The sequence below is a fragment of the Cebidichthys violaceus genome, unplaced genomic scaffold, assembly GCF_023349555.1.
Source record: "Cebidichthys violaceus isolate CVI_PGR_0920_01 unplaced genomic scaffold, fCebVio1.0.p SCAF_2, whole genome shotgun sequence".
In the NCBI taxonomy this organism is placed as follows: Eukaryota; Metazoa; Chordata; class Actinopteri; order Perciformes; family Stichaeidae; genus Cebidichthys; species Cebidichthys violaceus.
Window position 1 is genome coordinate 16,450,209 of NW_027176372.1, and position 13,695 is coordinate 16,463,903.

Consider the following 13,695-nt stretch of genomic DNA (forward strand, 5'->3'; position numbering starts at 1 on the left):
CTGAATTAAACTCAGACATGACGGTATATTAGGAAAAGGGTGGCTGGTAGACCTACGGCTATATACAGAATATACTATATAGAAGTCATTTCACTTTTAAACTACATCCATTAAGTCCTGTACATGCACAGCATGTGAATGACTGTTCATATAAGTGCACTTGTGTACTTGAATAAAGTCCTCAGGCCTCCAACTGCACTTGAGACTAAAACACAGCAAGACTGAGAATGTAAAAAGAGCAAAGCAGCAGGTACTCTTTCATTTATTCCCACACAAATGCCAACTCTTCTATCCCCCGTAAGTCCCTCCTCATTCTCTCTACTTCTACCTAGCAATTTACCTCAACTCTCAATTTCTTCCTCATTATTGTCCCGCCTTCCACCTCCTTTCTCTCTTCATCTCTGTAATTATCCAGCTGTATTTTCTGCCACTCTATAGCTCTCCTCCCTCCCACACCTGCTGTCTCTCCATGGAGACCATTACAGACCACTTCTATAGTGTTCCACTGGATCACCTGGATGGAGAGAGCCAGATCGGAAAGAGGGACGGATGGGAGAGAAAAAAAGGACCTCAGCGTGGACCATTTCTGTGTTCCATCCTCACGATGCATCACCTAAACTGTGTTAAACATTCATCACAGTTTCCTGCCTGTCTGAAACCACCAAGACCAACAAAACGACTAACTCAACTAACATGTGTGCCTGCCTACACGTGTGTGTTTTTGCCCGTTTTCTGTGACAACGAGGAAGGCAAAGCAGAAGAGAACATGCATGTGTGCATACATTATACCATGCAACTCTCGACTTCTTATTCTTCTAACCCCGGTCTTGTCATTCAATTATTCACTCTTCCTCTCTCCTCTGTTTCCTTAGCTAAACCCCCAAGGGCTTTGGAAGACACAGGGAGAGACATTAGCATATTTCTGGTGATAAGAGGTGATGGCGTTCATTTCTATTAAAATGGAATTGGACTTCTTTGCATGTATTAATTTCTCAGCCTTTGAACGGTGCTCCAGAAAACAAACAGCAAATGGAGGACAGGGCTGAGAGGAGGGAGAGGAGGATGAAGAAGAGTGGGAATCTAAGAAAGGAAGAAACTACATCTCAAGTTTCACTTTGTCTTCTTATTTGGGTGTTTCTTTAAAGCAGTTTTTAAAATATATATACACATATATATAAAGCAGCTGCTTGCAGCTTTTCACTGTCTTCAGATCATTTTAACAATTAGCCTTATTCTAGTTTTTCTTACAAATGGATGACAATGGAAATAAATGACAATAATGGAACAGCAGTAGGTAGGTCGTTTTGTGTTCCAAAACAACCACATATCAGCTCTAATAAGCGAGAATGTGTGAGAGAGCATTGACATGTACGAGTGTGTATATGCTCATGTGCTACCTGGCCAGATAGTCATTGCGGATTAGCAGCAGGTGCTGCATCAGGGACAGGAAGTGGGTTTCGCCCTTGGAGTCCTTCACCGTGTTGACAAGGATCTCAAACACTTCCCTCGCATCAGTGAAGCAAAAGCAGTTAAGGCTTAACCAACACAAACAATAAGAGACGTCAACAGAAATACTAACAACTCGATGCACAGCATCTTCAACAATCAGTGACAACTCTGAATAGTCTCACACCAACTTCTGCTTTTGTCATTTGTGCATTTCAAAATTAAATAAAAGTGAAATAAAGAGCAAACTTGTAAACCATCTAATCATTTTTGTTGTAAAGGGATAATGTGTTGTACAACGACCACAATCTGTTCTATCACAGAAATATGTTTTCAAAAATCATCTGAGCTCAGTGTTCATTGAGCAGACTTTGTTTACACTGTATTGTTACCCGTGGGAGACACCTGGTGGTGAACATTGTAACTGCATGTCAAAAGCAGCAAAGAGAATTACAGAAGTTGGTGAAATTCATTTTTTAGCCATTTTTAGTACACTGTTAGGATGATGTAATTTGATCTATATATATATATATATATATATATATATATATATATATATATATATATATATATATATATATATATATATATATATATACACATATACACACACACACACACACACACACACACACACACACACACACAGACCATGTTTTCATAGAATAAAGCCATTAAGGTACTCTTGTCGGGTCCAGTTATTCCACCACAAAATGGTCAGATATGCATGTGCTCAAAATGACACCTAAGTGTAGTCAGGTCCACATAAAACAAAAGAAATTAACACTGAACGGAGTAGGTTCGGTTGTTGTGTACCTAATTGGACGGGCTCCTATCTGTATAAGAAAAACAGATAACTCAGAGTTGCAATAAAGCAAAGACAAAGTCCACCAGTGATTGGGGGTTTTCCTGTTCTGAGTAGTAAAGATCTGTGAGACGCTAATTGGCAAAGACGGATTCTGAATATAATAAAGTCCACACAGGGATACAATGTCCCAAGAGCCTGACCGATTATGCTCATCAAGTATGAAAATATTCATTTTGAATCTGTCGTGGAATAAAGTAAGTGGTCAGCCTGATAACTGGTTTTGTGTATATTGCTCCTTGTAGACTCATTTTTATAATGAAGGAGATACATGCGTATAATTCTGCATCCTAACTGTGTGAATCATACATATTCTGACGGTTGTTCCTTTTGCTTATAAAAACTAGCAAAGCAACACAAAACAAGTGACGTAACCAGGTATATAGATTTTCTAGGTCAAAAAGTGGACCCTGACTATTTCTACAGCGGGACAGTTTTGCCCAGTGGAAGGATATTCCATCTCAATGCGGATGTCATCAAGACGTGCTTTGAGGTCCTCGGAGTCATCCTCAGCCTGCTCATCAAACACTGTGAGTTGCACCCTCAGCTCTTCGTTTTCTATCATCCGCACCTCCTGCAGGGAGAGCGATGGGACGTAGGCGGTGGGATGAAAAGGCATAGGGGGGAAAATAACAGGGAGAGTGTGACAAACATCGAGTTTGGACAGTGGAGAGGAATTATACACGGCATACGAGTGAGTTACAGCCACACCGAGGCATCGAGTAAGAGAGTCATGAAGAGTAAGGATTTGCAAAGTGTGTGTTGTTAGAGAGTTGCTTTGAGAGAATATAAAAAGAGTTTTTCTGTACCGTCAGCAGGTCTCTGAGTCCCAATCTTAGCAGTTCAGAGCGAATATGGATCCTGAAGTCTAGCTCTTCTCCTCGGCTTATCAAGGCATTGATTAGCTGCATGCAGCCACCCTGCAAAAAAACACATTGGACAGTCAACTTCACAACTTAAAGTAAGTGGCTAGATGATAACTGTGATACAAAACGCAATATTTGTCAGCTGAGTAAATTTTTTACACTGCAGATTGCATTGAGTTGTGCTGTCTTTCAAATGCAACTGGGTTGGTGTCATTCGTCAACAAAAACACACATGGGGATGTATAATTGTTGAAGTATGTGTGCATGTGCACCTTAAGAGCAATGTTGTGATTTTTCATGCCAGCAAGGAGCGGCTGGAACCTCTCAATGTCCCGCCTCTCTGCCTCCTCAGTAATGGCCTCCAAAACACGCTCATGACTGCAAAAACAGACAGTTATGCACATCACGTCAAATGCTGCTACACCTTGTTACATCAAATAATACATAAATACAAAGCTTACCATGAAAACATGTACGCAGAATTAAAAAGCACATTCTTATTTGACAGATGTTATTGGAACCTGACATACTTGTGACAGAGAGAAAATAAATACAATTGGCCATTGTTCAATTACTGATGCCAATGCTAAGTTGCTAATCCTTGCCAATAGAGCAGTTTAATGCTTTTATGCTGCTTAATGTTTTGAATGCATATTAGACTTGTGCTACAGACTTTAACTGTGTGGAAGAATTGGTTGTTCAGGGACATTATTTCTGTTCAACATATTCAAAAGCATGGCGTCAACATTTCACTGATGCTTACAGGTTCTCAGGATGTTCCAATATTGAGATGGCAGAAAGCAGCTTGACAGCGTCCACCATCATATGAGGCACCCGAGGGTTGATGGCTTTGACCAGCAGAGGAATGCCCTCATCTGACTCCAGCATGGATGTTAGACCGTACTAAAGGAGAGGAAGGGAGTAGGACGAGAGAGAGCAGAATGTGGAAAAATTCATTCACGATGTATTATTTGCAGCAAGACCAGGCTGTCATGGTTCAAATTACAGTGTATGCATCCGAAGAACCAGAATCAAGATGTCTCTGCAGGAACTACATCATTGATACTCAATCACCAGTGTGTAGTTATTAAATGTGAAAGATTTAGATGGAAATTACACTAATCGTCTAAAGTTAGACCCGTCACCACACTGTAAACTCAAAGCAGTCTCAAAGTTTATCAGTGACTGCGTTCATTGTTGGTCAGACTGACCTACTACTGCCCTCTAGAGGAGGAATTACGCAACAACTATGTCCAATCAACCAAAGACAGGATTAGGTATGTTGGTGTTAACTGAAGAAACAGTCAATGTTCTTACCTTGTTGTTCATAAAGGCTTTTAGGCAGCGAATGATCTCATGTTGACATTTCACTCCCATCATTCTAGTTGGTGGATGAGAGAGAAGACAGATAAATAAAGACGCTATAAACACATGGAGTGAGAATGCCTCTTCTGTGGTTAAAGTGTCTTACGGGTACTCGTCTTTGTCCTCCTGGAGTCTTTTGAGCAGACTCAGCAGCAAGGCGAGCCCCTCGTCTCCAAAGTTCTGCACCCAACTGGAAAGGACAAGACCGTACGATCAGTACATTGTGCTTTTGACATTGTCACCTGTTAGTGCACGCCTTATTCCCATTGACAATCTCTTGGAATATTTACAAAGCAGTTTTACAACAGCACAATTATCACTTGTTATTATTTTTTGTAATCTATGATCCAGTGTCCAACAAATTCATATCATCATCCCCAAATTGAATTAAGAGGTATTTTGAAAAGTAGATTTATCACCAGATGATTAAACCTAAGTTATTGATGTTTCCTGATGCTATATGATAGTTCAGAATCACCTTTTTAATCTGACGGTCAAACTCTGTCATGTATCTGGTCAAATAATCACTGATTGGGTATTTAACCGGCAAAGTTACCAACTGTAATCAGCGGTCAAGTGATCATAAAAGATCAGTCAAGTATGCACTGTATGTTTGAACCTATAAGTGTGTGTGTGTGTGTGTGTGTGTGTGTGTGTGTGTGTGTGTGTGTGTGTGTGTGTGCGTATTACCTGACAGGGTTGTTATTGAGGGAGACTCGCAGAGATTCCAGACAGCTCAGCAGCTGTGTGTCTCGGTAGTCTGACTTTAACTCCTGGATGTACATCATGGCTGATTTGGCGCTCTCCTTCTGGTTTTGACCCTAAATCAACAAAGACAAAAATCACTTTGTGTTTTGCATGTATATCAATAACAGGTTATGATTGATGTTATTGGTTGATGTGCAGAATTAATGGGCGCTGTGTGTAAGGTTTTCTCTTTATTGGCTTATTTCAGTTACATGAACGGTGTTAGCAACCATCTGTGCTTCTTTGAGTGACACCCTTTCATCATATTTGTTTATATTACACCTACTGCTTCTATTTATCCAACTACCAGAAGGGTAGACGACCCTTCAAATGATGGCTGTGATATTTAATTGAATCTACATATCACCAGTGAATACATTTGTATAATGTCTCTAACAACCCAGTAATGCTTGAGTGAGGAAACACCTAAACTTCATAACCAAAGACGATCCCTAAACACAAACAGTCAAGGAAAGGCCTTTGACTGCACATTTGTCTGAACAATTAGTCCTAAATAATGGTGTCACTGTATGATCCGATCACTTTTTAAAAATGAAGATAAAACCCACACTGCATACAGCACTTTGTTTCCAATATGGCACATAAAGGACCTAACACTTTGTAGCTTTCACAAAGCTGTCGGAAAATGAGCAACATTTATTTCGGTACTGACAGCTTTAGACGTGTGGAGGTACTGGGAGACCATCTCTCGTTTGATCATGATGTCTTTTGCCCTCAGAGGCTGCTGCTTCTCCCCATTCAGGTTCATGTCCACCTGAAGAAAGACGCGAGGAAGGAGGGAAGGAGAAAGAGATAGGATGAAGGGATAAACAAAGTATTTCAAAGATTAGCAGATAGCATGATGACATATGTAGACTCAAGAAATTTATAACAAAAAAAACCCAAACGGAAACGAAAGTCACATTGTATCAATAAACATGAGGAACTAAATGAATGTAGTTCAACTAGTCTCTGCTAGATTGGATTATAACGCCCCCAGTGAGATGTAGCAGATGCTCAGTTTAAAAGTGTGAGCATGGGTGCTTCTGATGCATTAAGATACCGAGCAGAATTGGTACTCCCTTACTTAGAAACACTTTTAATTAGTGGTGTAACGGATCACGGATCACCCTTCACGGTTCGGCACACGTGAACTGCGGATTAATTACACAGGTTTAACGTTAACCATCCCAGTGTGAAATAACATTTTACTGACATTATTATCTGCCGATATTCAGTAAAATATGCGATCAGGACATCATTTATGCTTTTCTAGTCACTGATCTCTCATAATGTTACATTGTAAACAACCAATCCGTGTTGATGGTGACCGGAGGTGAGATGGTAAAGTGGCTAATGGACAACAGTTACATTATGATGCGTTCAGGCTCTGTTCAGTGAAAATGAGTATTGAGCAGGTAAATTCTAACATTATCATGATGTGTTCACATGTAATCTCATAAAAATGTGGTGTTGGTGAGAAACTTGAATATATCCAGTTGTTTTCAAGGACACGTTTTGACAGCAACATAAATAGATATTATAGAGGAAACTATGACCTGTTTACACTAAGCAGCTTATAATACATCAATAAAACTACTAATGACAAGATTTGTCTTAATCCATAAAAATACAATCTTTTATTTACCTATCATTTGAATTGTTTGCCTTTATGAAAAAACACTATAAATTACTTTAACAAAGTAAAAGGATACCATTTAGACTTTTTGATGGTTTACACTGACTTCAGAGAGGTTGAAATGATTTTTGGGATGACGGCAAAAAAGCCTGGAGCTTTGTGGACCAGCTGCTATAATCAAACAACAAAGGGATCTGATCCTGCCAATACGGATCATCAATGAGCGGCAATTAGTATCAGCGGCAAAAAAACCTGATCAGGGATCTCTCAAAGTTAGATTTGCTCCCTTTTTTCTTTTGTGCCGATCCAATTTTAGTTAACTCTTTCACAACTATAGTTTGTCTTTTTTTTTTAAATCTCTTAACAATGTCGGTAATTCTACATGAAGGGTCTTTCATCAGGGAGTGATTAAGTATTTGTGAGTGGAATATATCAAGTACAAGTTTTCATGGCTGTTCAGGGAAGATGATGAAAACATGATTCTCCAACAGATGAATCTTTCTCACTCACACACACACACACACACACACACACACTCTTTCTCACCAGCATCTGTTCAAAGAGCTCCAGCACGTATTCATCAGAATGGTCGTGCAGCATGGCACTCTGGGTGTTGATCTCATAGCTGGCAGCTGAAGAGTGTCGCTGAGTCGGCACATGGCCGGGCTTCTCCTTGTCCTTTTTCATCCTCATGCTGGTGAAACGTTCCAACTGGATTAGCAGACAACACGACGCATGTTAGAGGACAGAGGGAAGAGGGAAGAAGAACCGCAACGTGGAACCATTACTGGAAGGCCACAAAAACAAGGCAACAATCCCTAATCAACTCACAGTTATCACCAATGTTAAGTCATTTAACAGTAACAAAACACCAAAAGGATATTTCTCCCTTAGTTGTTTTAACAGTAGAAACCTTTAAACAGTGTGACAGTGATTAGGGATTAGAGACGTCAAAGGCTTTTGCCAACAAACACTGACACACAAAGTTATGATGACATGCAGTCAACACTGGCCAGCGCAGAACATAACACTCAACTTTAACAAACAATGTGGGACGTCCTTTAACCGACAAAACGTGTGTTTTACTGCCAAATGAAAAACACGTAAAGACATCAACTTCTGGATATACAGTATGTAATCTGCTTTCAGTGAGCATCTCCATCAAAGCATGCACATCCAACGTGAGCACAGCGCAGCACACAGATACTTAACATTTGTGTTATGGTGGATTAGGCTTGTGTGACATGACATTAAATGCATAATGGTGAGTTGTTTTATGTTCACAGTGACAGATGGACAAGTGAAGCACAGGTGACGGTTGGAAGCATTTACAAACCTACCTCATCAGGAATCAGACGTTTGAGTTTCTGTAAAGGATGAACGGATGAAAGGGAGCGAAACGGAAGGATAAACCAAACAGACGGGGGAGGTAGATGGAGGGAGAGAAAGAAAAAGAACCAATTAGACAGAAATCATTTATGACAGGAAACGGATCCAGGAAACCGTCTACAGAGCTCATGAGTGATTCGCAGCAGGGCAGAGAGAAACACTGTAACTAAATTACCGTTATAATTCAAAGCATTCGTCATTGATACACATCTCTAGAGAACTAACACATGTAAATTAGTCTGAAGTAATCAAGACACCTGGTAGGTAGTAATTACATGAGAGATCAGCAGTCAAACAGTCAAAGGCAGAGAGACGTCAGTACATTTTCAAAGAGGGGAGAGAGGCCCAATAAATATGAAATACACTGGCATGTCTTGGCCACTAGGTGTCAGGCTATGTCCGTAAATGCCCCCATAGGAAACCCATTGCTGTCACTTTCAAACCTGTCCAGCACGAAATGTCCTTGCAGAGCAACAACATCCAAATGTCTCTTATTAGAATAATAAGAACCGACACAGCTGTGGACAGATGTTTCCCTTCTCCTGTCAGCTAAAGCCTATGCAGAGAGGTGCATTAGCCTTTTTATGTTTGGCTCAGCTTGTAGACAAAATCTACACTCACACAATTCACAAGTCTCAGGATATTCAGGAGTCTAAATTTGTAAATATTAGCAAATTTAACAATTGTAGTAGGCAATGGTGGTGTGGGGTAAAAATACAAAACAGCTTTTTCTTGCATTGCTGCTTCTTTATCTTATCGAGGCCATTTTTTATATATTGCTGTATGGACCAATATTCAGAAAAACTGCTTTTGAACAGTATAAAGTGACACCATCTATTGATTAATATATCTGCTGACCACAGTACCTCCTCCGTACCTTGACTTTGCCATTCTGTTATTTGTATTTCTAGTGAAACCTGTCTCTCCATTCATCTCTGACCTCCAGATGTTCCTCATTGCCTCTTAGCTCTTATAGTGAGATTCACCGTTCAAGTGAAATACTAACAAAATAAAATAACAGTGGGACATTATATGTCTATAGCAATACATTGTGATACGTCTGCTTTGTCTCTTGTTGACTGCGCTGATGTGAATGCATGTCTTGCCTGCTAGGTGTCAGGCTACACCCAATAATGTCTCCCTAGGAAACACAGCAGAGATGCTTTCAACTGTCCTAAAAAAACTCCACACATGCCCCAAAAGCTCTACAGAGAGCACATACTGCAACATCAGAAAGTATTTTGTTAGTATTAGAATTCTCATTAGAATAGTAAAAAGACCAAACAGTATCCAAGACATGTTTCCTACGTCATTACTACGTCTGACAGGACAAAGTAAAGACTTTTGCACTAGAGAATATTTCACCTAATGCTTTCCAATGAAACACATGATACACAATCCCACTACACAATGCCTTACATATTGAATGCAGTTGAGAAATGAGTGAGAGCGGCTGCTTGCAAGCTTTAGTTCCAATTATGTTACATTTTGTTTCATCCTTTAACCTCCTACTACATGTACATGGCATTAAATTAGGGCGACATGAAATAAATTGGATTTGTTGTTTCTAGGGGTGTCGCGATAACCGTGGTAATTGTAAAAACTAAATATTCATATTAAATATATCATGTTATAATACACATATGATCATTTTGTGTAAATTTCCCGGCACCTTTTGTGCAAACTCTCTCCACAGAGTGCAATTAATTTACCAAAAAAGTGACAAAATGCACAATGATTTATTTTTTCAAATGTTTCTTTAAATATTGCGATAGAGTTATTGAATTATTACCTGAATTATTTTGGCCACTATAATAGTGAACATCTGATATTGTGACAGCTCTAGTTGCTTTATTGTCTCCAGATCTACCTATTAAAATAGGTATGGAGTATCTTTTTTATAACGTAGATTTTATAACAACATTCGTAGTTATTGAGACTTCCTGGGACATCTGTACATCTACAACAAGGTGGGCTGTCCTTACAACAGATGGACAAGTTAATTGGCTAAAGAGGAGAAAAAAAGAAAGACAGACAGAGAGACAAAAGAGGCGCTCTGATTACGGGGAGAGCAGTCAAGAGAAGGATGTTTTCGCTTACACAGCTGCCGTTAAATACAAGCCCCTTAACCCATGCACACAGACAGGGCAGAAAAACTCACAAATGTTGTGGTGCTATTCAGCCCACAGAGCGGAAATACACAGCTGACGGTAGGCACACTGGATTGTGGGTAATCGCACAGGAAACCGAGTCTGATGTGTCAGGAAGACAGCATTAGAGATAGACGGGGAGGAAGAGACAAACAAATGTGTGTATTCAACTCACTGTAAGTGTAGAGTTCCGCTTTTCAAACCACAAGTGCAGTTGACAAAATATGTTTCATGTACAAGTCTAACGACAGGACCGTCTGCCTCTGTCTGAAGGGAACCCAAGAGCAACAAAGAACCACTTCAGAACCACGTTCACATCTGAGTACCGAGGCCTCCGTTAGATAAATGTGAGCCAAACACCAGCTATGATCAAAGTACTGATTGGTTATTCATACGGCTGGGCGAAATAGTTCAAATACATACCACAACATCAATAACAATATTTTTTCAGATACACAGCATATCACAATGAGCCAACGACTGCAAAATAATGTATACGTAATTAATAGATTAATGTATAAAGAGAGGGCCCTCCCCTTGGGCTCAAAAGGTTTTTCACTGATTTTGACGAAATGCTAAACTCACAAAACTCCTCAATTATACAATTACAATTCAGCTGACTGAGCAGATTCATCTAAATCAGCCACAATGAGCGGATTAGATGAAGTGGTGCATGCGACAGGCTCTACTACAGTTTGTGTGAACATCAATCCACCGACACCTCACCAGGTTCAGTAACTTTTAGGTGGTTACATAGTTTTACATAGGTGGGTTGAGACTTGTAACAGTAGCAAGTTCAGAACAATGGATGCGTTACAGTATCCAGAGCTGCTAATAGAGAAAGAGTTTAATCCACCACCACTGGGGACCGCAAACATTTATACTTTGTTTTCAATTCAATGTTATCATTATTTCTCACGGCATGTTCAACTGTATTTTATTGTCAATAGACTTGTCAAATAATACGAGGGTTTCCCCCAGGAAATTGGTCATTAGAAGTCTCAAGAATGACCTACTTTGACTGAGTAAACAAAAAGTTGCAGTAAAGTTTCCCAAAATAAGGAATGGGCTCCGTCTGTCTCTAGGGAGCAGACAGCTGATACAGATGCATTTAGCTTGTGAAAGCGATATAATGAGACGGTCACACGTGTCTCCGAGTGCCTACCATCAGCTGTCTGTGAATATATATATTTACATATATATTATATATTTGTTTTTATTATACATTTATATTCACCACAGGTCCTGAGAGTGGTGAGAGATGGATTGATGTAAGTTAGAGCAAGATTGAAAACTAAGTAAATGCAGACTGGCAGAAAGCAGAGTGGCCACTTTTACAGGTGAATGAGTGCAGCAGCGACAGTTCTGTCAGATGATTGCTTGATTGATGCACACTAGGATTATGCTGAGGCTGCACAATAGGGAAAATAGGATTTTTTTTGACAGATGTGACATATTTTGTATTTGTCTTAGGGCTAGATTTGCTAATTAAGGGAATAACATCCCATCATTATTGTATTATGTCAACCTTATATCCTATGTTATCTACATTCCTTAGAAATACTAACAATGTGTCCGAAGGCCCTGTGATGTCATCTGATAGACGGAATCTGACCTGAAGGAAGGCATTACAAAAATAGCCAATATGCTCGGGGCTTATGTAGGTCATATAGAGGCAACAGTATTCATTTTGATAACCAATTCAAAACTCCTTGGAGTAACTTTGACCATATAGGTCTATACATAAATGGCATGAACAAACTACAAATAGAACTGAGATTGGCCATGATGCTGACCAATTAAAGTCTGTGAGGCGCCAGTAGATTGGGAGCATTCACATTTTCTTATCAAAGTAGGATGATAGCAACTGGATGGTAGGTTATCCTGAAAGCAGTGAAGCACTGGGACGAGGCCTTCGCAATCAACTGTGTTCAGGTGAATGGACTGGAAGTCTTAAGTCAAAGTTAAGCTGGATTTACTTTTTTTTTTTTTTGGTCAGCCTGAGTCACTTATCAGTGATCTCGAGGCAAGAATTTGTGTCAAGCCCTGCCTATTAGCGTCCCACGTTTTAATGGTTTTGAATGCGTCACGCCTTGCCTGCAGTTTCACTTGGTCTTACTTTGGTCTAACAATGTAGCGTTACACACAAACATTCATTGTCCTGGCCTAAAAAAAGAAATCACGTGTAGCAGCCTGGGACCTTTGTTTTCAAAGCAACATACCAAAAAAACAAACAAAAAAAAATGATTTACAATATGACAGGAAGGCAATAAAAAGGCAATTGCATATATATATATATATATATATATATATATATATATATATATATATATATATATATATATGGCTACTTGTTTGATACAAACTTCCTGAATAACAAAGTTGCACGGATCACCTTTTAATAATATTAATATATGTGAAGAGACTGTCTGATCACATGTCAATGTTAATTATTCCTCACAATAATTATTAATGATTTCCACAACAATGATGGTAGGAAACACAGATATATTTAAACATGCAATATTTATTTCTGTTAATCTGTTTCAACATTTGAAAGTCAGAAGTATCACATCTCTGATATTTTTGTATTATCACATGATCAAAGCCGGTTACTTTTGCACATAGTACTATTTTTAGAACATGCCTTGCGGGCACCGTGTTAGCTACCTCTGATATAGGGTCTAACAAAACTTAAACCCTTTAGTCTCCGCCTATCAAATGTTTAAAGTTAGAAAAAAATCCCATAGAAACCCTTTTGGTCTTATGAGTATTCACAGAGTATTCACAGAAATACAGAGAAAACAAATGACCTGTCTGTGAAGATGGATGTGGGGATATTACACTCATATTTCTGTTTGTGTTCTGTTATTTGTAATGCCGGGTAGCGTGGTATTGGGGTTGTAACATTTCTGGATGTTAATAATACGTGAATAGGTCTGAGAGACTGGGCAGGAGAGAGGAGTAAAGGTGAGGGTGAGGGGTATGATGGTGACAGGTGAGGGTTAGAGGTATGACTGTGACGGGTGAGGGTTAGGGGTATGATGGTGACAGGTGAGGGTTAGAGGTATGACTGTGACGGGTGAGGGTTAGGGGTATGACTGTGACGGGTGAGGGTTAGGGGTATGATGGTGACGGGTGAGGGTTAGGGGTATGATGGTGACGGGTGAGGGTTAGGGGTATGATGGTGACGGGTGAGGGTTAGAGGTATGATGGTGACGGGTGAGG

General features: G+C 39.6%; 1 protein-coding gene across 1 annotated transcript in view; it reads right to left on the minus strand.

The window, feature by feature from the left end:
• The window catches only part of LOC137875949 (protein diaphanous homolog 1), a 34,490-nt gene that overhangs the window by 9,781 nt on the left and 11,014 nt on the right, over positions 1-13,695 (minus strand). The window contains exons 2-12 of the mRNA XM_068715467.1: positions 8,269-8,295; positions 7,475-7,639; positions 5,963-6,064; positions 5,233-5,363; positions 4,649-4,732; positions 4,495-4,558; positions 3,941-4,080; positions 3,450-3,555; positions 3,121-3,231; positions 2,767-2,885; positions 1,398-1,514 (exon numbers count right to left, since the gene is read on the minus strand). Coding sequence (XP_068571568.1) covers positions 1,398-1,514; positions 2,767-2,885; positions 3,121-3,231; positions 3,450-3,555; positions 3,941-4,080; positions 4,495-4,558; positions 4,649-4,732; positions 5,233-5,363; positions 5,963-6,064; positions 7,475-7,639; positions 8,269-8,295 — 1,166 coding nt within the window. The remainder of the gene's footprint in view (positions 1-1,397; positions 1,515-2,766; positions 2,886-3,120; positions 3,232-3,449; positions 3,556-3,940; positions 4,081-4,494; positions 4,559-4,648; positions 4,733-5,232; positions 5,364-5,962; positions 6,065-7,474; positions 7,640-8,268; positions 8,296-13,695) is intronic.